Here is a 23,142-nt window from a genome sequence, read left to right on the forward strand (position 1 = left end):
AATTAGAAGTAACGATGACTACTGGGTTGTCACACTATTAGGTCCCCGGTACAATTCCAAATTTGGCGAAATAATTCCAGCCATAGAAAGGGACGCACGTATGCAGGAGTATCAGCAGAAGCTGTTACTCAATCTTAACCTGGCTTTTCCACCAAACACCAGTGGTGTACGGAGTAAATCTCCCAGTTGTAACTTGCCAAGCATGGGACTGTCTCGTCATGATCAGTCAAACCATACCAGCAACATCGTATCTGGTGCTGGTAACAGCAATTTTATGGAATCGTTTCATAATTTTTTTAGACCATCCAATGCAAGGCCACAAGAGACAAGAAGTCTGACACACAGTCAACGGCTGGAGAGGATGATACAGGAGTATCTCCAAATGAACATCGATGCCATGACTTTGCAACTGCAGCCTTGCTTATTTTTGGCTTCAAATCTTGAAAAATGGCCTGAGCTCGCTACTTACGCCTTGGAGATCTTGTCGTGTCCCGCAGCCAGCGTTGTCTCGGAACGTGTCTTCAGAGTTGCTGGGTGTGTGCTGACAGATAAGTGCACGCCTCTGTCCAGTGACAATGTGGACAGACTAACGTTCATCAAGATGAACAAGTCATGGATCCGCAAGGACTTTACTACCCCTGTGTCATCCTGGGGAGAGTAAAGGCTGGCGTATTTTGGAATGTGCTTCATGCAAATCAACCTGTCAAGTTTGAAACTAGGGCACAAGTGATGCCACTGATGGGGTGTGAGGCCCAATTTTTGGAAAAAAGGGAGACTCTGCTTGGAGTCCCCTTGCTGTGTTTTTAACAATGAACCAAGATGAACAAGTCATGGTTCCGCAAGGACTTTGCTACCTACCCCGGTGTCATCCTGGGGACAGTTAATGCTGGCGTATTTTTGAATGTGCTTGATGCAAATGAACATATCCAATTTGCAACTAGGGCACAAGTGATGCCACTGAAGTGGTGTGTGTGGCCCAATTTTTGGAAAAAAGGGAGACTCTGCTTGGAGTCCACTTGCTGTGATTTACATTATTTTAGAGGGGCATGATATGCCTATATCTGTGTCTCCTCCTCTTTTTACTCATACAGCTGTTTTGTTTTCGCATGAGTATATGTCCTTGTCACTTTCCCATGTGTTTGTGGTGTCTTGGGAGTTGCTTATCACCTTTTGGACACCTTTGAAGGTGTTTTCTTTGTGATTTTATGTGTTTGTGTTTGCCTCCCATTGTGTTCAAAATGGGGTTCGAGTGGTTCATCAAACATTCGTTGAACACACCGAACCGAACTCGAACGCCAGGGGGGTGGCTCATCTCTACAAGGGACCAGTGGGCCTCATTGCTGTTCACTGATGAAAGTCGATTCACGCTGAGCAGAAACAATGACTGCCAACGATGTTGGAGACATCAAGGAGAGTGCTATTATCACCAGATGAACCTTTTGTGGTGGTGGTGGAATTACAGTATGAGCAGCTGTGTGTAGTCAATACGGAACTGCCCTACACTTTGTGAATGGTACAGTGACAAGCCCCTACTACTTGAATAACAGAATGAATCCAGTTATTGTGCTTCTGCATGAAGAACACAGGCCTCATTTTATCTTTATAGATGACAATGGTCCAGCTTATCAAGGTTGCATCATTAGAGGATGACTGCTGGACACTGGGGAACCTCAAATGGAGCAGCCTGCACTTTCTCCAGACCTGAATCGCATATAAAACCTATGGGATCAGCTGAGTCACTGTGTAGAGGCTTGAAACTCTGTACCCAGAACCTCAATAACCTGAGAGCTGTACCTTCAATGAGAGTGGGATGCCATGTCTCTGCAGACAATAACTCCACTGGTGACGCCATTGTCAAGTTGTAGTTGATGCTCAAGGCCACATGACAAGTTATTGAGACAATGACATTTTTGGGAGGTTTATACCCACCACTTTTGTTGGCTTTTGTTTCAATCAATTGTTGTAGATGAGGAAATCACCACTACTGCTTCTAGTTAAAAAATCTACTTTCATGATAAAATATAACTGCAGCATGAACTTTTTACGTTTTTCATAAATTTCACTGAAAGACAAATATCCTACTTTTTTATGTGTAGTTTATTATACAATGTATAATATAGTAATCAAATTTAAACAATGAGAATGAAGAACTTTGTGACCATTTTTAGTTTACAAAGACAATGTGGGGAAACTATAATGCCAATTATTTAGGAAACTCAGTAGACTCATAGGACTATCCCATTATTATTACTGCATAGACTTTTTTATATAAGGTGATGTTGATATGTTTAAGTGTGCCGCCCCGCGCCAGCAGCCGCCGCTGCTCGGGTCTGGGCCTACAGGGGAGGTGGCTTGAGGTCATCCGGACCCGGGGGCCTTGCGGGCACGCTGAACATAAATGGGGACGTAGATGTACGGGCTAGGCCGTAATGAGTTTGTGACACCACCCACGGTGTGTGGTGAAGTGGGACACCACCGCTACTGTTGTGGGACACCCGGGGGAGATGTTGTGCAGCAAGTTGTTAACCCCTCCGTTGGTAGGGATGGTGGCCCCGGGACCCATTGGGGGTTTGGTGCAGGGGGGGATAGCGGCCGCAGAGGGTGCTGGTGTACTCACACTTAGTAAAACACACAAGTCTCTGGTAAACCAAGGTGATGGTGGTCAGTGCCCGCAGCCGGCTGCGTTCTGGTTCCCCACCCGGCTGGTGGTCTCTCTTCCTCCTGCACTGCTGTGATAGGTGGAATGCCTGAGTCTGGAACTCCAGTAGTCCGCTCCCAACTGGCTTTGGCCTAAGGAGCCGTGCCCGCAGATGCTGGCCCGTGGGATCTCTGGGCCTTGGCGGTGACCGCTTATCTTGAATTGGTGGGCTGTTGTCTTCCAAGAGGGACTTTGGGTGGGACAGGACGTATAATCCTGGCCGCAATCAGCTAATTAACCAGTCCGTTGGTTCCAGTTGCTGGCTTCAGGGTCCAAGTACCCCTTTGTGTTACGGTTTCCGGGTCGGTTCCCCGTGTCGGTACCGGCGGGCTACGACCCTGTCCCGGTCCACCTCGGTTCCACCGAGCCATCTTCCCGTCTCCTGCCGACGGAGACCACCGTTTGCCTCCTAGCCAGTGGCACCAGCGCTCCAACCCTGGCACCATTCAATTTGGGTTCTCGCATCTGCTGGAACTGCACACAGCTCCAGCTCACACTCCTCTCCAACTTGAACTTCACAGTTAATCTGCTTATTTTCCCACCCTGGGCTATATGGACCCCTTGGTGGGCGTGCACCAACCGCCTGGCCACACCTACTGGTGTGTCTGGCTGGCTCCAGGGGGGGTGACTAGGGTTTTTTGTTTGGCTGTGTGTTACCTATAGGGAAAGGTGTTGTGCAGGGGCCTAATTGTGACTACCTGGTTTTGCCAGGGCGTCACATAAGCTCATTAGTCAGAAGGGATACTGCACATACTACTTGCTTGAACGTGCAATAAAATATGAAAACTGAAAATACATCATTTTACAATTTGTCATAGTTATAAAAGATATATCTTATTGGAAATGAATTATATATAGGTCCCTTGTACCTGGGTGGTTCCATTATACCACGTGATAAGTGGTGGTGGATTTCCCGTAGCATCACAATATAAGCTGACGTCATGGTTCAATAAAACAGAGAGATTTGTCAGTTTTTCCTTGTCTTTAATAACCGGGGGATCTGTAGAACAAGAGTTTAGATAATTACAAACAGAAAAGAAGATTTTCCCTGCAAAAAATTAACAAAATATGTGCAAATTTGTAGAAGGAAGCGTATGTTTACCCTGGTATATAATTACTGTGTTCTGTGCACTATTACTTCCATGTGTAAGGATGATTCACTGCAATGTTCTCCAGCATCTGGGCTCAATTAAAAACTTGGCCAAGATTAGTTCTTTAATGAGGACTTGGGAAGTGAGTAAGGGGCAGATGAAAGCAAATCACATGTAATGCGCTAAACATTTCTACACAATTCCTGTGGTGAGAAGAGCTCCGGGCAGTTCTGCTATTAAATGGCACTTCAACAATTATAGTAATGTTACAGTACACTTCCTACCAGCGTTTTCAATTGTGATGGTAAACCTCATTCATAAAGTGTGGCGCCCCTGACCTGGTCAGGCACCACTGAGTACTGCACCCATGCTGGGGACAGTACAATACAGGTAATCCAGAAGGCTGACCGAGGTGTGACTACACAGGCGCATAGTGATCAGGTCTCACACATGTACCTTTGAGAGGACCCCTGGGGATCCCAGGAGGGGGAAAAGCCTTCACCTCCACTGGAATAGTGGAGGGGGCCAAAAGCCTCCATCTCCTCTCAAGGGGTGTGGTAGAGAGCCTGGTTGCTAGGTGGCGTAGGCAGGTGTGAAGCCCCGCTAGTATGTGTCGGTGCAGTACCTTCAGGGACTCCACGTGGATGGAACAGTCTGGTCACAGGTAGGGAACCTTCTTTTAGGATTGTCGTGACGCCACTCTCAGTATTGCGGTCAGCGGGGACCGCCACTGCAGATTAAGGGATGCCTGGGGCTGATGGTGGGTGCAGTCAGTATATTAGCCCCCTGAGAGTGAGGCAAGCCCCAGGCCCCGGTGTATGTGTGTGGGACCACAGGTCGCAGAATGACTCAAACACAGTCCAAGAAGTCTTTCAACGTGTTTACTCACTGTTTGGAGGTCACGGTGAGATGCCCGGGCGACACTGTGATAACCAGGTTGAACCAGGAATTCCAGGAGGCCGTTCTGAGGGTAGCTGTCCACTCGCCTTCCTTGCACTCTTTCTGTTTTAGGAGGATCCTTTGCTTGAAGCGTGGTAGGACTCCTCCAGGGAAGCTGTTACCACCCTGCTCCCCTCTCTCTGGCTCGTCTGCCGGCAGCGTGGCCTTGGTGGGATGGCTTCTGGCCCTGTCCCCTTATGGGCCTGGTGATTGCTGCTTGGCTCAAGCTCTGTGTAGTCGTGGTGAGGGCATGAAGTACCCCCCCCACCTGTAGGTTAAGCAGCTCTGGATGATCTGCTGCCTGTACTGGGGATCTAGTTCCCCTTGTGTGCTCGGATACCGGGATCTCCGTACTCAGCCACCCTTCTCTCTCTGGATGGTTTTCAGGCCGACCCACGGTACTCCTTTCTCCCCCGCTTTCAGCTACTGCACTCCTCAGGACCTGTCTCACACGAGAGCTCCTCTGCTCCCTTCCACACACTTCAACTTCTTCCTCCAGACTCCCCTCTTCCTCTCTCTCTCTGCCCTGCTTCCTAGCAACCAGCCCCTGAACACACCCCCAGCTGGGAATTGAAAGTTAACCCCTTATGGCTACCCAAGGGTCCCCTCTGGTAATGTGGGAGGCCTGATCACTATATGTTTGTGTGTGCACCTCATCCTGGCCTTTGGAGATTACCTGGAAGCATTGTCCCCGCATGGGTGCAATACTCTGTGGTGCCTGACCAGGTCAGGGGCGCCACATTCCCCCTTAGTTATCATCAGCACGTCCTCGGGCTGCAAAGACAAGAGAAAAAAGGTAAATACAAACTTTTCCCACACAGGGGCAATTATTTACATGTAAACATACCAGGTACCATTCCACCACCAACCACCCACATGTCCGAAACCCACCCAAAAACCTCCAGGAGGTAGGTCGCCGGTCCTTTTGGTGACCAGGGCTGGGCCATCACATTCCCCAGACCTTTCCTCCAATCTTCCTCTCCTGAGGAGAGTGGTGTAAGGTAGGCCCCATAAACAGGCGTACCCGCTTCCGAGTGTTGGAGGGCAGGCCCCATAAACAGGCGTGCCCCCTTGTTGGTGCAGAGCCATGCCCCTCAACAGGCAGACTCTGTGGTTGATACCAAGGAGGTAACTTTTTACAATGCAAAGTTTGTGGTTAAAGCCAGTTCATAACCAGTGGTCTAACATTTTAAGGAGGTCTCACAATAGTCCTTGTGGGCACATTTCGCTTAAACGTTACTTAACTGTAAACAGGTTAAACATTACATTTCATACAGTCACTTTGAACTAAACTGTACTTTCTCTATAGCGTAATGGGAGCTGACCAAAGTTGCTGCGGGTTGATCTACGCAGTACTATACTGTCATCTGTCTGAGGTTGTGTCCTCCCACCCGATGTATGTGTCTCAATGTGAATAATAGGTGTGCTAGGTATTGATACCAGTGCATGGTCTTCTGCTTCAGCTACATTTGGCTCTTCCAGGTTCTGAACAGGTTCTTCTGGGTCTCTTACTTCTCCAGATTGAGGGAATGTAATAACCGGAATAACTACTGCTCCATTGTATTGAGGCCAACTTGCTGGAAAATCTCCAAGTACAGTATGGATCATCTTTTCTTTTGGTTCTTGAACTGGCAAAGGGTTGGGACTTTCTTCAGGGATTCTTAGTTGTTCAGGACATTTCTTTAAGCGATCTCTAGAAACGACAGCTGTTGTTTTTCCTCCATCCTTGCTGATAAGGCATGTCTTTTCATTGCTAAGCGTCGATGGTAACACAGTATAGGGTTCTTCTTCCCAGTGATTGTCAAGTTTATGACGTCTTCTCTTTCTTTTGAGAACTATATCTCCTGGCATCAAAGGAACAGCAGGTGCTTTTCGATTGTAGGCCTTTTCTTGTTTCTCACGCTGCTGAGTCAGGCTTCGCTCCACACACTCTTGTACTTTCTTGTATTGGGCTTGGCGGTTGGAATCCCAATCAGCACCTTGTAGATGGTCTTCAGGGGTCTCAACTCCCATTTCCAGATCTACTGGCAATCTCCCTGGTCTGGCCCTCATCAGGTATGCCGGTGTGCAGTTCGTGGAACTCACAGGGATGTTGTTATACATGTCCACTAGATCGGGCAGTTTTTCCGGCCACTGACTTCGTTCTTCTAGTGGGAGCGTCTTCAGAAGGTCGAGAATGATGTGGTTCATCTTCTCACACATGCCATTGGTCTGAGGATGGTAAGGCGTAGTACGGATCTTCTGGCAGCCGTATAGGTTACAAAACTCCTTAAACACTTCAGCTTCAAAGGCTGGTCCTTGGTCAGTGAGCACTTGATCTGGATAGCCATGTGGTCGACAGAAGTGTGTCTGGAAAGCTTTGGCTGCAGTTTGACCTGTCAAGTCCTTGACTGGTACTACCACCAGGAATCTGGAGTAGTGGTCAACCATAGTGAGAGCGTAGTTGTAGCCTTGTCTGCTGGGTGCCAACTTTACATGGTCCAGGGCCACGATCTCCAGGGGCCGTTTAGTTTGGATTGGCTGGAGTGGTGCTCTCTGGCTGTGCTGGTCTTTTCTTCTAAGATTGCAGGGCCCGCAGTTTCGACACCACTTCTCTAGGGCAGATCTCATGCCCACCCAGTAGAATCTTACTTTAAGTAGGGCCTCCAGTTTCTTCCAACCAAAGTGGCCTGCACCATTGTGATAGGCTTCTAGCACCATCCTCGTATCCTTCTGTGGTACAATCACTTGCCACACCTTCTCATGCGTCCTCGGGTCAATGATGCTCCTGTAAAGTTTGTCTTGATAGATGAATAATCGACCCCTCTCCTTCCATAGGTACTGTGCCTCAGGTGGGGCTCCTTTGTCAAGGCTGGCGCCCGGCTGGCTGATCAGTTTCTTTACCAAGCCTACCGCTGGATCATTTTCCTGGGTCTCCTTCCAGTTGTAGTGAGGTAGTGGGTTCAGGGTCACCTCTTGGCGGTTGGCACGCGACTGCCGACACTGTTTTGCTCCATGGCGATGGAACGCTGGCAGCTCAATCTCTTCAAGATCATCTACATCTTCACCCTCGTCTGCTAGGTGAGGCATCCTGGACAGAGCATCTGCGTTGCCGTTCTTGCGGCCAGCTCGATACTTGACAGTAAAGTCATAATTCGCCAGTCGGGCTACCCAACGCTGCTCCATGGCACCCAATTTAGCAGTATCCAAGTGGGTCAGGGGGTTGTTGTCCGTGAAGACAGTGAATTTGGTGGCTGCCAGGTAGTGCTTGAACCGCTCTGTGATAGCCCATACCATGGCCAGGAACTCTAGCTTGAATGAGCTATAATTCTCCGGGTTTCTTTCAGTAGGCCTGAGCTTCCTGCTGGCGTAAGCAATCACACGCTCTTTGCCTCCCTGCACCTGTGAAAGCACTGCTCCCAGTCCCACATTACTGGCATCTGTGTACAGTACGAATGGCAGACCGTAGTCAGGGTAGGCTAGGATCTCTTCACCCGTCAAGGCCCCTTTCATTTGTCTGAAGGAGTGTTCTTCTGCTTCTCCCCAGTGAAATGGCGGGCCGGAGATCTTTCCTTTCTTCTTTGGGTGGCCTACCAGGAGCTCTTGCAAAGGCGCTGCCATTTTCGTGTAGCCCTTGATGAACCTTCTGTAGTAGCCTACCAAGCCAAGGAACTGACGTACCTCCCGGACGGTAGTAGGTGTGGGCCATTCCTGGATGACTGTGACCTTCTCTGGGTCCGGTGCTACTCCTTCTGCACTGACCACGTGACCTAGGTACTGGACCTTTGGCTTCAGTAAATGGCACTTGGATGGTTTCAGCTTCATTCCATATCGGGATAGTGCTTCAAAGACTTCAGCCAGGTGTTTCAGGTGGTCCTCGTAGGTCTTGGAGTACACGATGACATCATCCAGGTAGAGCAGGACGGTTTCAAAGTTGAGGTGCCCTAGGCAGCATTCCATAAGCCTCTGGAAGGTCCCGGGGGCATTGCAGAGTCCAAATGGCATGCTGTTGAACTCACAGAGGCCCATTGGGGTGGTGAAGGCCGTCTTCTCCCGATCTTCTTCTGCTACAGATACTTGCCAGTAGCCACTAGTAAGATCTAGGGTAGAAAAGTAGTTAGAGGCTTTCAAGGCAGCGAGGGATTCCTCTATCCTTGGCAAAGGGTAGGCATCCTTGTGTGTTATCTGATTTATCCGTCTGTAATCCACACACATCCTCATCGTGCCATCCTTCTTTCTTACCAGGACCAGGGGAGCCGCCCAGGGGCTACAACTGTCCCTTATGACGCCTGCCTCCTTCATGTCCTTCAGCATGTCCTTTGTGCGCTGGTAATGGGCTGGTGGAATAGGCCTATGTCTTTCCTTAATGGGAGGATGACTGCCTGTGGGTATGTGATGTTGCACCCCTTTGATCCTACCAAAGTCTAGTGGGTTCTTACTAAAGACCTGCTCGTATTCCTGCACGACCTTGTAAACCCCATGTTTCTGGTAGTCGGGTGTAGAGTCAGTCCCCACGTGTAGTTTCTGGCACCAATCCTCTAACTGCTTTTGGGAGGTCTCGCCCTCTTTTGAGTCAGCTTGTGTCAGGGGACCTACAGGTGTTATGGCGTCATCTGAGCATGTAAACAGTTTGGCTATGGTAGCGTACCTTGGTAGTCTGGCTTCCTCCTCCCCACAGTTCAACACTCGTACAGGCACTCGTCCCTTGTGTACATCAACTACCCCCCTGGCTGTCAGAATCGTGGGCCAGTGGTCTGAATGAGTGGGCTCTAGTACAGCCTGGTAGTCTTGTCCTCTGAGACCTACCGCTGCTCTACACCACATCATCATTTCACTCCGTGGGGGTATCACAATGGGGTTTGCATCCATCACCCGTACACTACCAATCTCACCGCCAGCCTGTTTTACCTGTTGCTTCCTCAGAATGATTCGGATCTCCTTTTGCAAGGCTCTTTGCGACCTGCCCTCAGCACCTTCAACAATCTGGTGAAGCAACAACAACACTTCCCCTAGGCAATTTTCTATGACATTAGTGCCTAAAATCATTTGCGGGTTCCTTTCTCTAATATCAGTGTCCACAACAATCAGTCCTTGTCCCTTCATTTCCTGCCTTCCCACCTTTATGGTTACCTCTTTGACCCCGATCTGGTCTATAGGTTGTCCGTTGGCAGCATAGATGGTGAGGGAGGGGTCCGGTGGTCGGAGATCGTCGTCCGACCAAAACCTCCGATAAAGGACATACGGGATCGTGGTGACCTGAGAGCCGGTGTCCAATAACGCTGGGGTAGGGATCCCGTCCAGGACGATGGACAGGACAGGACGTCCACCCACGTACTGATCACAGCAGCGACTTGGGCCTGATCTTCTTAATCCTGAGGACTGGCCCCCGGCCCCAGGTTTGGCTCGTTTAAAGGACAGGCCCTTGCATAGTGTCCTGCCTCCTGGCAACGACGACAGATGGGTTGTCCAGATGAGTCATAGCGATCACTGCTCCTGCCTCGGGTTGGGGGACCTCTTCTCCTCCGCATCCAAGGGACGTCCTCTGGGTTGTCAGCTAGCAGGATCCGATGAGGGACTTTGGTCTCTGAGGGCAACTGTATTGCTTTCAGGATTTGTGCGACGTCCTTAGTGAGCTGTTGCACCTGGGAGGATAGTGTATTTATGGTCTCTGCTGGCGTGTTGAGTCCTTTTGCAGTTACCAGGGCCTGCGAGGAGGATTCCGCTCCTGCAGCCGTGGAACTGGCAGGCCATGCTGGTGCGACGGGGTCTGTGTCCACAGGAGGTTGGAGTGCTTTCACTGCCCTGTCTTTCAGAATGGCAAAGTCCACGTCAGGGTGTTCCAGGGACCACAGCTTCATCTGCTTCCCATCCTCAGGAGAACGCAGGCCCCGCAAGAATTGTTCCTTCATCATCCGGTTTCCTTCCTGATCACTGACAGGGTCCACCAGCTTGAGAGCCCGCAGTGCAGCCTGCAGCCTGAGGGCATAAGCTCTTATGCTATCTTGGGGCTTCTGCCGGCAGTTATAGAAGTCCGTCCTCAGCTCTCCCTCTGTGCGGTGTTCAAAAGCAGCTGCTAGTTTGGCAAAGATGGTCTCAACAGAGCCCCGGTCATCATTGGTCCAGGACTCAGCCTCCAATTCTGCTGCTTCAGTCAATTGTCCCAGCACCACAGCGGCCCTCTGCTTACCAGTCATCGCGTGCATGTCTAGCAGGGTGTTGATCTTCTTCTTAAACCCGGTCAGCGTGTCTATTTTACCGGTGTATTGGGGCAGCCATTGCGCTCCTGGGACATACAGCAAGGAAACTGGCATTATGGGGGAGATTTCAGCCGGCGCGGCTGCGACCGCGGCACCGGCACCAGGCGCTGCTGCGTCCAGCGCGACGGGGGCTGGCATCGCTTGGGCTGCGTCGCCCTGACCAGGGGCATTACCTCCTGCAGCGTCCATTTTTCTTCAAAAATCTCCGCGCCCCCTTTCCACTTCCTGGGTCAGTACGCTCTCCGAATTGTGGGGGTTCTGGGGCGGCCACACCTCTTCGTGGGCGGTGCTCTTCTCCCTCGCGCGGGCTGCAGCGCGCGCTTTTGAAGATGGCAATATGGCGGCGGTTCAATTTTTGCGGTCGGACCTCTGAGGCACACGGTCACCTGTCTGAACAGGTCTAGTCCTAATCCTGTTCGTGACGCCAGAAGTTGTGAAGCCCCGCTAGTATGTGTCGGTGCAGTACCTTCAGGGACTCCACGTGGATGGAACAGTCTGGTCACAGGTAGGGAACCTTCTTTTAGGATTGTCGTGACGCCACTCTCAGTATTGCGGTCAGCGGGGACCGCCACTGCAGATTAAGGGATGCCTGGGGCTGATGGTGGGTGCAGTCAGTATATTAGCCCCCTGAGAGTGAGGCAAGCCCCAGGCCCCGGTGTATGTGTGTGGGACCACAGGTCGCAGAATGACTCAAACACAGTCCAAGAAGTCTTTCAACGTGTTTACTCACTGTTTGGAGGTCACGGTGAGATGCCCGGGCGACACTGTGATAACCAGGTTGAACCAGGAATTCCAGGAGGCCGTTCTGAGGGTAGCTGTCCACTCGCCTTCCTTGCACTCTTTCTGTTTTAGGAGGATCCTTTGCTTGAAGCGTGGTAGGACTCCTCCAGGGAAGCTGTTACCACCCTGCTCCCCTCTCTCTGGCTCGTCTGCCGGCAGCGTGGCCTTGGTGGGATGGCTTCTGGCCCTGTCCCCTTATGGGCCTGGTGATTGCTGCTTGGCTCAAGCTCTGTGTAGTCGTGGTGAGGGCATGAAGTACCCCCCCCACCTGTAGGTTAAGCAGCTCTGGATGATCTGCTGCCTGTACTGGGGATCTAGTTCCCCTTGTGTGCTCGGATACCGGGATCTCCGTACTCAGCCACCCTTCTCTCTCTGGATGGTTTTCAGGCCGACCCACGGTACTCCTTTCTCCCCCGCTTTCAGCTACTGCACTCCTCAGGACCTGTCTCACACGAGAGCTCCTCTGCTCCCTTCCACACACTTCAACTTCTTCCTCCAGACTCCCCTCTTCCTCTCTCTCTCTGCCCTGCTTCCTAGCAACCAGCCCCTGAACACACCCCCAGCTGGGAATTGAAAGTTAACCCCTTATGGCTACCCAAGGGTCCCCTCTGGTAATGTGGGAGGCCTGATCACTATATGTTTGTGTGTGCACCTCATCCTGGCCTTTGGAGATTACCTGGAAGCATTGTCCCCGCATGGGTGCAATACTCTGTGGTGCCTGACCAGGTCAGGGGCGCCACATTGGCACAAGGGGAAAAGAGAAGGAGGAGTAAACAGTCTGAAGCAGAGTGTGGAGGAGTGAGGAGCATGAAGTGGAGCTCAGACAGGAGCAGCAGTGAAGGTCCCAGGAGTGAGCCGGTTCAGTGCAGAGTCCAGGGAGCTCCGAGGAGAGCAGACCCCTACCCCTGGGGCTGTTGCAGTCTGACAGCGTCCGCGCAGTGGCTACCGACGGGGGAGAACGGTCACCTAGGAGTGCTACCCGAAACCCATCTCCAGCTAGAGAGAGAGCACAGAGTGGGAAGTAAGGAGACTGCTAGGGAGAACCAGGCCCAAACGGGCGGCAGATCCCGGAGCGGGGATAGATCCACCTTTCCCTGCTAAACCTGCCGGTGTGGGGCCCTCAAAGCCCACACCACAACACCTAAAAGCCGCAGCCACGTAGCCACAGTTAGGGCCCATAGTTCACAGGAGGCAAGCAGCTGGAGTGATCTGGCCCAGGCGACAAGCAAACGGCAATCGAAGGGGAGAGAGGCTTCAGCAACTTCCCTGGGTGACCCCCATAGGGACTAAAAGTCGGGGTTACCCCAAACCACCAAGGGCTAAGGAAGGCGAGTTGGTAGTCACCATCAGAAGTCAGCCTGAAGGATACCTGGTTCCAGCCTGGTTCATCCCAGCTACGCCCGGGTTACTCACCCTGCCATCTGAAGTGAGTAAAACCCCTGAAGGACATTCTGCGTGTGTGGAGTTATTCTGCGCCTTGTGGTACTACGCACCTACACAGGGCCCTGGGGCTTGCCTCACTCTCAGGAGGCTATTCCAACTAACTGCACACACCATCAGCCCCAGGCGACCCTCAACCTGCAGTGGCGGTCCCCACTGACCGCAATACTGAGAGTGGCGTCACGACAAATAGAAGATTCCCTACCAGTGACAAGATCCAGCCGAGTGGAGTCCCTGAAGGTAATGCACCGACACAACACCTGTGGGGCTTCACAAAAGCACATTAAACTGTACTGTGTGGAGCAGATTACAATGGCTTGTGGGACAGGATCCCAGGACAGAGCCTTTATCCCACATTGCCTCCATCAAGGCCCAAACATGCAGTTATTAGTAATAACCCTAGTAATTACCATAGAATAGCAGATGACTTGACATTGTAGACATTGATAACGAGACTTACCATTAAAGAATATATCATGACACTTATTAGTGTGATGAGTGATGACCTAAATGCTGGTGAATACCTAAAAAATCACTGTGGGTTCTGTATTTTATTCTACATACAGCAAACTGCAAACCCTTTGATTTACCATTGCTGACAAACTTGAATACAGCTAAATGCAAAGTGAACACCATAGTATCTTTTATTACAACTCTGAATTCTACCAGTCTGTTACTCAGGATGGATATTAATTATTACCTTTTTCAATGGGGTATATCTCTACACAGCATTGATTAGACACTGGCGAACTGTGAATTGGTAGGGTAAGATCCAGTTGTTAAAGGGGTTGTCCAAATGTCATGCTGCACTAAGACGTGGCCTGGAGTAGTACAGTGGAGTCACCACAAGGTGGCAGCAGAGTAAAGTCCCGCTGTACTAAGACGTGACCCAGAGTAGTATTGCAAAGTTACTACAATGTGGCAGCAGGGTAGTCAGAGAGACGCGTCAACAACAGGAAGTCAAAACAATGTATGAGAGGTAAACAAACTCAGAGTCAAAAGCAAGCAAAGGGGTCAGGAGCCGAATGGTAATAGAGAAAGACGAAGAGAGAGACAGAGCCAAGTCAGGGATGGGAGCGTAAGTAAAGTCCAAACTACAAACAAAGGTATGACAAGCAGGACGGAGCCAGGGGAGGACAGACAGACACAGGTTATATGGGAGAGGGTGCATGGCAGTACAGGTCAGGTACCTCAACAGAGCCAGCTGCACACACTATGAGACATAGGCTATCACTGGCACTAAACCAGAGGTGCAGCACCCAGATATAGCGTCCCAGAAACCAGAACTGTAGCACCCCTGAAGTTTCAGGGTGCTACAGGGAACTGCATCCTCTCCTAGGGTGCAGGGCCCACCCCCAGGCTCCAGGGAGCCCAGTGCCACTACCGCCAGAACACAGAAAATCCCAGCTACCAGTGCCTGACAGTTAAGACTGGGGGGGAGGGTCCAATGTCCCAGGGCCAGCCCAGGGGTGACTAGACAGCCTGGCGGGTGGGGACAAGTTAGTTGAGTGCAGAGCTCCAAAGAGACAGGAGCTAAGTGAAAAACCTCTGAGCTGGGTGTGCAGCAGTGACCCAGGAGCAGAGGCGGACAGCGACCAGTTTCAGGGGGATCTGTGACCTGAGGTTTGTGAAGGAGCCCAGAGGGTGCAGGTGACTCGCCCACCCCAGGGCTATGGGACACCCGGTGTCGGGCCGGACTAGTCCGGGGGTCGTCAGTGGTGGCGGGGCCCGACTCCATGACCCTGGCGGGAGTCAATTAATATGGCTTCAGTGGGGGTGCTTAAAGTTTATATTCATGACGCCACCTGTGGTTTGCGGCTACTAAGCCGCCGCTGCTGTATGAGGCCTCCAGGGCTGGTGGAATGGCAGCTTGGATGGTTCTGCTCCCCACAGGTGGAGCGGTGCCCCGGGGAAACTATTGGTGCTTGTAAGTGTCGATGTAGTTGCGGTGTAGTGCAGGGCCGACAGGGCGGTGAAAGGACCGGACACAAACAACAGTCTCTTTACCTTCTCCTCTTTTACTGGGTAAACGGTTAGTCCTGGGAGACCGTTACAGGTGGTAGAAGGCTCCGGCTGGCCTGGAAGTAACTGGGGTGCTATTTTTGGCCAGCTGAGTATGAGGCCTACTCCCTGTTCTTCCTTTGCTTTCATAGGACCCTGCACTCTGAATTAGCAATAGCCCTCTTGCTGCTGGGACCGGTGGTACGTCCCTCTCCCTGTGGGGTTGGCTGCGCAGGCCCTCTCTGATGCTTCTCTGCTGGAGTCCACACCGGGCCTTGGTGATGCAGCTATACCTTCAGGTTGCTTATGGGCCAGGGGCTTGCAGCTCTCCTGCCCTTCGGATTCGGCTACCAGGGAAGGGTTTTACACCCTGGCAACCACAGACTCCGATGTCTACTTCTTCTTCTGTGCCTCTCTCCCAATCCTGGAAAGGACAGCACTACTCTGCGTCTTCACTCTCCAAACTTCCCGAACAGACTGAACACTAACCCTTCCCTCAGGTCAGGCTTGAGGAATGCTCCCTGGAACGGCAGGTTCAGAGCTCCCTCTGCTGGCCTGAGGTAGAAACTGCGTTGAATGTTGAACTTACTGGCCAATGATTTCCCCAATTACCTCCAAGCTCAGCATTAACACTTTTGAGGAGGCAACACTGTTGTGGCGACCAGATCCTGGGCCGCCACACAGGGACCTGACTGGACCAAGCACAGATGGGGCACAGGGCACTAGACCAAGGAAGTGTTCAGGAGCCTTGGTAATTGACCTGACCGGGAAGGTAGCCTGTAAGGGCCTCTCCGACTGACCTGAACATAAGAGCATCAGCAGACAATGAATAAGACCGGTGTCTGGGACAAAAGGACTTAACCTACAGGGTCCACACTGCCTGCTCTTTAAAGAGAAGTGACTGCTGGACATAGCAGTCGGGCCCCAAAAGTTCCACACTATGGGGACCCACTACACTACACGGACAAAGTGCAAGGAAGAAGCACCTGGATCACACAGTGGCACTGATAGTACCGGGGACTTGAACTGGCCGTCTCCTGCAGCTCACATGTGAGTAAAGACTTTCTTTATCATCAGCATGTGTCTCATTTCTGCAACCTTATCCAGCACCACGATAACCAGCAGTGTGTGTGTTCCTGTTTTCCTGCATTATCAACCCTATCCAGCACCACGATAACCAGCATTGTGTGTCCCTGTTTCCTGTATTCTGCACCTCATCCAACACCAAGAGGTCTCATAGACTGTTCCTGCACTATCCACCCCATCCAACACCATGAGGGCACCAGGGCCTTCCCTACCTTCGGAAGGACTCACATCTAGCTGCTCCATTCCATCAGCCCCGACCCCCTTACACAGCAGCAGTGGTATACTCGTTACCGCAACCCCCAGGTGGTGTCACAAATACTTCTCCCTTGTAAATAACCCCCCTCATCGAGTGTCCGCTAAACCCCGGGTCCTGGGACCCTCGAGCCACAGTAATCACGGATCCGAGCAGCTCGCCTGCTTAGGGGCGGCACAGAATGAAGCAGGGAGACAGTAACCCCTGACATAACCAGGCCGGAACTGGGAGATACCACAGTGGCAGATACCAGCCTGGATCATGACACCAGGTTTAGGATGAAAGTCTGCAGTACTTGTATGTTAACGCAGACTTCTAACTTCTCACAGATCATGCAGTGCATACCACCCTCTGTCAAGATTCTCCAGTGATGGCATCAGGAGGATTGGACTGTCAATTGATTACAAGTATGAGATTTGCACACATATGGTCACATGCCCACTAGTCGTGCAAAGTTTCTCTCAATTCACTTGTATTGAGCAATGCTGCGCACGTCTAGTTGTAAGATTTCATACTTGTAGGCACGTGACTTCCCACTTTTGTTTAAAAGGAGGAACACTAGAATTTTAACAGTCAGATTTAACAATCATGCACACCAGAAAAATATTGTTATCTGTTGCCACAAATTACTTTCATACCATACATGTACCTACTAGGTAGTATAGTATTTTAGATTTATATACATTGGATATTTTTTTTGCAGGAAAGAGAGATAAATTAAAAAAAATAAGCAAAAGAAAATAAAAAAGATTAAGGTTTGAAAACTATTTTGTTAGTCAAATTTAACAACCTAATGCACCATGATAACAGCTAGTGTTTTATGGTTACGTTGTTTGTATATTTTGACAAGCGGGGGATAACTTTAAAAAATATAATAATAAAAAAATGACAAAACACCAGTTAACATCTGATGTTACCTAGTCACTTTAACATTAATAAGACCATGTTTGCACTAAAAAGCTGAAAAGGGGTTCAGTTAATTCCTAGGAGACCTCTGAGTGATTTTTTTTGTCAGTTAGAGGCTTTATGGTATTAAGGTTTGTGGTAAATTTATTTGCTACAAATCAAATATTTTGTAAAAATTTGGCAAAGCCATCAAATTCTAATTTGAATGAGGGGCACTGCAGCCAAAATTTGAGATGCTGCCACCTGACTGCAGGCCCCCTATGCTAATGTTAGGTGGTTTCTCCCCCTGGAAAGACTCACCAGCTACTCCCGGCTCCTGTGGTATGACCAGATCAGATATATGTCACTGCGCTGCCCAGCTTCCGGTCTCTTTGTTCCTGGACCCGGACCTGTTTGGGCGGCCGGTGGCGTATACCCGCTTCGGAAGGCGGTAAGAGAGCTATCAGCAGGGAGGGAGAGTTTTGCCCATGGTGCTTTAGCTGTGAGCGGCTCCCTCCCTGCTGAGGAAAAGGTGACATGTGCCGGCGAGTGTTGTTTTCAGGGAAATACCCGCCCGCCGGTCCGCCTGTGCTCGCCGTCCGTCGCAAATCCCCCATCAGCAGGGAAGGAAGCGTCATACTCACAGCGCTGTTAGTTGTGAGCGGCTTCCTCCCTGCTGAGGCTCCAGCTAGGTGTGCCGGCGAGTGGCGTTCTGAGTGAACTACCCGCCCGCCGGTCAGCTGGAGCCCGCCCCTCATTTTGAAAAGAGCGCGAAAGCGCTCTTTGCTTATGGTGCCGTCCGCCCGCCGCCCTGCCTCCGCCAGCGGTGGGTGCGAGTGCAGGCTGTGAGCCGGTTGGTCCCTGATGCAGCGTAGGTGGAAGCGCTGCAGCGAAGGACCCGCTGGTTTTTGTGGGAATAACAAACCCCGTGCCCCTGCTCCCTCCACTGCCCTGTCACCGCTGCCCTGTCACAGCCGGTGCGGGGGAGCGGGGAGAATGCGGGGGCAGGCTGCGGATGGGCACAGCCTCTGATGCAGCTCGGATTGGAGGTGCTGCATTGGTGTCTATGCTGACTGCAGAAGTCAGCAGAATCCACCCATCCCCATTGGTATCCCCAGACAAGTTAAAATAAATAAATAAATTATAAAAAATAAATAAATAAATTAGAAATAAAAAAAATAAATTAAGTAAATAAATTATAAATAAAATAAATAAATAAATAAATTGAATAAATAAATTATAAATAAAAAAAAAAAAAAAAAGCTGTTAGTCATGAAGGAGCTAGGGGTCATCTGGGTATCCCGGCCAGTGGGGTGAATTACGGGGTGTGGTCAGGCCTCACTTCAACTGTGCAGGGTGGGGGGGGAGGTAAGCTGAGACATGTGCATTGTACAACCCTCACTCACTTGAACAATCCCCCACCTCCCCTTCTGTGGGTAGTGGCTTGGATCGGACTCTGTCCCCCTCCCCCCACCTGGGGATATGCACGGGCGTTGGGGCCCCGGGCGTCATGAGTCACATGTAGATTTAGACCCCCTTTTTCTTCAGACTAACCCCTGGTGGGGTCCCACGGCGGGATGATGAGCATCAGGGTGTACATTGGCCTGGACAGCGGAGTGCTGTTAGAATTGGGCAGGAACATCCGGAGTCCGGCCGCCCCCTTTTCTGCACATTCTGGCAAGTACCATTACGTGGGATTGCGGGGTGGAATAAGCGCCCTGGGGGGGGGGTCACGTGATGTCACCAGGCAACAGGTTTTCTCCCTATTCAACATTCTGAAATTAAGTTATGTGTGACCGACACTATAGGTGTACTGAGGAAATCATACACCCGCCTTAATAGGCGCTATAGTAGCTGCCATTACTACCTCTTGTGGTCGGCATTCCGCAGTCTGATTGCTCTTACTGTAAAGAACCCTTCACATTTAGCTGCAGTAGGAGGAAGTAATGTTCCAGTCCTTTATAGTGACCACACACGATTTATGCAAAAAAAAAAAAATGGAATCTCCTCCTCCATTCCTTGCAATAATCTAGTTGTCTTCTTGAACCGACTAATCTCAGAATGTCCACCCACCGCCTTTTTTGATAAAAAAAAAAAAAATTGAGCAAAACTGGATCCCAGATTTTAGATGTGGCCTGTCAAGTGAGTTGTAGGAGGGTTACATTATGTGGGCTCACAGGAGATCACCTCTCCTTGGTATACACTCTAACTTAGTGCTGTAGTTAACAAGGCGTAAGCTATGTTCGTCACTGATAACTTTATGGTAATAGCAAAAGTGTATTTCTGTGCATTTTCGTGTTTGTTGGAGTTTCAGTTCAACAGATGAAAATGAACATGTGAGATGCGAAAATTGTCAATTTTATGTAAGTGCATAATTATGCCCGCTAATATTTCCTGAGCAATTATGTCCACATAAATAGCCTCAAAAAAAAAAAAAAAAATACACAATTTTAGTTTAGGTCTCAGGTGTGCACAACTGACAAGTGCTTTCCCATGTGGTAGTAGACAACAATCATTCTAATACTAGTCTATAGAGGGTGTCAAGTAGCTTCATTATTTGAAGCACCTATTATGAATTTTTAAAAAAAAAAAAAAAAATTATGGAAAAGCCCCTCCCTTTGGGTTTGACTTTTGTTTTGGAAGGTTTTGCCGCATGGAAATAGCGTTTATCGGCTATTACCCATCGTATGGAGGTTTATCTTTTGGCCCCTGCGGTTCCATAGGTATGAACTTCAACTTTGCGGTTAAGGTCATTTCTATTGCTGTCATTGTTTCCAAGGCGCCTTTCCTAGGCTTCCGGTGTAGGACTAAGCGGCAGGATCACGTTACCCGGTATCGGTACATTGGTCCAACCCTAGGTGCGGTAAGATTAAACTTTATTTTCCGCTACATGGAATCAGGCACCTGAAAAGGAGGAACTGATTGTGTAGCTGAATTTTTCTTTAAGCTTCAATGGCTACATTCGCTTCAAGAGCAGTAACGGCTGAACCGATAGGGGGTGTATTTAACAGCAGCAGGTCTGGCTGTTTGGGTTTGTTTTCAACACAACGTTTGTTTTCAACACAACGTTTTATAAATAATAAAAAAAAAAAAGTGGTATTATCAGTTGGTTACCAAGCCCGGGGGAAAAAACCGTCTAACCACCTGTTTACAACTTTCCTTTTCAGTAGTGGGCTGTTTAGGCTTTTCGGTTTTTAGAATGCGCATAAGTTAACAAAAGGTTAAAGTCATACCAGGTATCCAGTTGCCGTGATAGTATTGTTTACTCCCTATTGATTTTCCAATTCCAGGTATCCTCCTTAACTCCGTCCGCTGGCAGGTCCAAAGGGTTTTGATTCCTTAAATTCGTAATGGTACTCCCATCGAAAGGAGGCCGATGACCCGGCCTCTCGTTAAAACAAAGACATGATGGGCCTATAGTAGGGTATGCAGCGAGTGGGGTTTACCAGGCGGGTGAAAAGCATGATGATTTTCAAGCGATCCCTTGCTAATATATAACCGGCAGTATTTAGTGATTCTACTTCACCAACGGGTACCATTTTTTCCTGTTGTGAGCAAACTGGTACGGGGTTTTTGCCCTGCAATTTTTCAGTTGCGGAACTGGACCTGCGCGACCAAGGCCTAGTGGGACCCACGGTATGGAATGGGTAGTGGTTTAGCGGCAGGTGGGTGGATGTCAGGAGGCCTAATACTCCTGGCTGTTTGTCGATCTTATAAGGTACCGGGACGGGTGGTTATGCCCATTGTGGTTTTGATCTTAAAGCTTAGTCACACAGGCTGAAGAAAGGCCTAGGTCTATCTAGCCAAGCCTGTCTTTCCTCACAGTTTTGGGATCTTTTTCCCCACCTCTGGTTGGTATGCCTAAGGTGTTAGTGATAGCCCTCAGACGAACAGGGATGACGGGGAGCATCTTTTAACCATGAAGATTTTTTCCCATATTTGGCGGACAATTTCATGGCGGTAAATTGGTGATGGTTGTTATTGTGGGTGCGCTAGTTGCAGTACCTGGGATGTAAACACCCCTCCCTTCCCACCCCAGAACTGGGGTGCTGCTGAAGCTTTGGGGCAAGTGTGTATGAGCGTGGTTTCAATGGGATGGGTTTGGCAACGCAAATGCATTTTGAGGAACGTCCGTACCGAGTTTGTTTTATAAACCGTCACCAGTAGAAGGGCAAGAGGCTACTGACTGTCATATAGGCTAGCGTAACATTACATACGTTCCAGATTTGTGTATTAAAAAAACAAAAAAAAACGCGAGTTTTTGCCAAATCAACCCCAAGGGAAAGGGGGTCTGCTGGTTAAGAGAATTTTGATGGTTTCAAGAGTTTTTCCTTTCTGACAATGTTTTCCTTTTCAGATGTAAGTCGGCCTAGGTTTCAAGCTTAGGTCATGCCCATACTTTTCGGGCAGCGGGAAAAGGTGATCCTCGCTCTGGCGGTTGGTCCGTGGTTTCCATTGGCCTGGATGTGATTGGAGAAGTTGCCGGGAGCTGGTTGAGCTGAGTGTGCTACCTGAGGTGTTCAGGATTGGTGAGCCGCCCTCCACAGTTGACTTGGCGACACAAGTAGATGTCACAGATTTGGTCTCCTGCAACCTAGCTGCGCTTTGCCTCGTACCCTCATCCGGTCAGAGATGGTACACCTTTTCCTGTTATTTTCCTAATTTAAGATGGGCAAGGCAGAGGTGATTTTCAGCTCATATTGGAACGTATAAAAGGAAGGATGTGTTACGGGGCTGTCCTTGGTGCATGGGCAACCAGTGCCTACCTAAGTTGATTGTGTAAAATATATATATATAATTAACAAAAAAAAAAAAAAAGAAAAAATTGGTGTGGTACCGCCAGCTGGAAGGTATTTACTTTGCTGTCCTTATGAGGGAGCGGGTGCATCTTCAATGATGCGGTTTCGGATGGGTTGATAGTGGGAATGTGCGAGGAGATGGCTCAGGTATTGTGGTTTTTTGGGGGGGGTCGCAGCTTGCTAGCGCTGTGCTGCTCCTTGGCGGAAGGGGTAGGAAAAGTGGTGGTGAAATACCCGCACCGGACGGCCGGTGGCGGAAAATTTCCCAAAACCCCATGGTGTTGGCTGGTAATGCCTAATTTGAAAGCTGCGACCATAATTTACGCCAAAGTAAAAGATGAGAGTGTTTTTTCCCTATGCCTCTCCATAAGTGAAAATAAAAGTAATTTAACTTATAATGAACTGTGTGGTGTCTTTCTAGGGGGGAAAAGGTGGTGTTTGGGTCCTGGCAGTCTGAGGGGCACTGCAGCCAAAATTTGAGATGCTGCCACCTGACTGCAGGCTTCCTATGCTAATGTTAGGTGGTTTCTCCCCCTGGAAAGACTCACCAGCTACCCCCGGCTCCTGTGGTATGACCTGATCGGATATATGTCACTGCGCTGCCCAGCTTCCGGTCTCTTTGTTCCTGGACCCGGACCTGTTTCCCACCCTCCCTCCCCTTTGTTTTATGAGTTTTTGTGGAGTGTCTTTGTGTTAAGTCGCAGCAGCGGAAGGGGTAGGAAAAGTGGTGGTGAAATACCCGCACCGGACGGCCGGTGGCGGAAAATTTCCCAAAACCCCATGGTGTTGGCTGGTAATGCCTAATTTGAAAGCTGCGACCATAATTTACGCCAAAGTAAAAGATGAGAGTGTTTTTTCCCTATGCCTCTCCATAAGTGAAAATAAAAGTAAATTAACTTATAATGAACTGTGTGGTGTCTTTCTAGGGGGGAAA

General features: G+C 49.8%; 1 protein-coding gene across 1 annotated transcript in view; it reads right to left on the reverse strand.

The window, feature by feature from the left end:
• The window catches only part of HMCN1 (hemicentin 1), a 921,797-nt gene that overhangs the window by 700,927 nt on the left and 197,728 nt on the right, over nucleotides 1-23,142 (reverse strand). Inside the window, exon 27 of the mRNA XM_075322013.1 lies at nucleotides 3,568-3,698. Coding sequence (XP_075178128.1) covers nucleotides 3,568-3,698 — 131 coding nt within the window. The remainder of the gene's footprint in view (nucleotides 1-3,567; nucleotides 3,699-23,142) is intronic.

Source organism: Anomaloglossus baeobatrachus, chromosome 8 (genome assembly GCF_048569485.1).
Source record: "Anomaloglossus baeobatrachus isolate aAnoBae1 chromosome 8, aAnoBae1.hap1, whole genome shotgun sequence".
NCBI lineage: Eukaryota > Metazoa > Chordata > Amphibia > Anura > Aromobatidae > Anomaloglossus > Anomaloglossus baeobatrachus.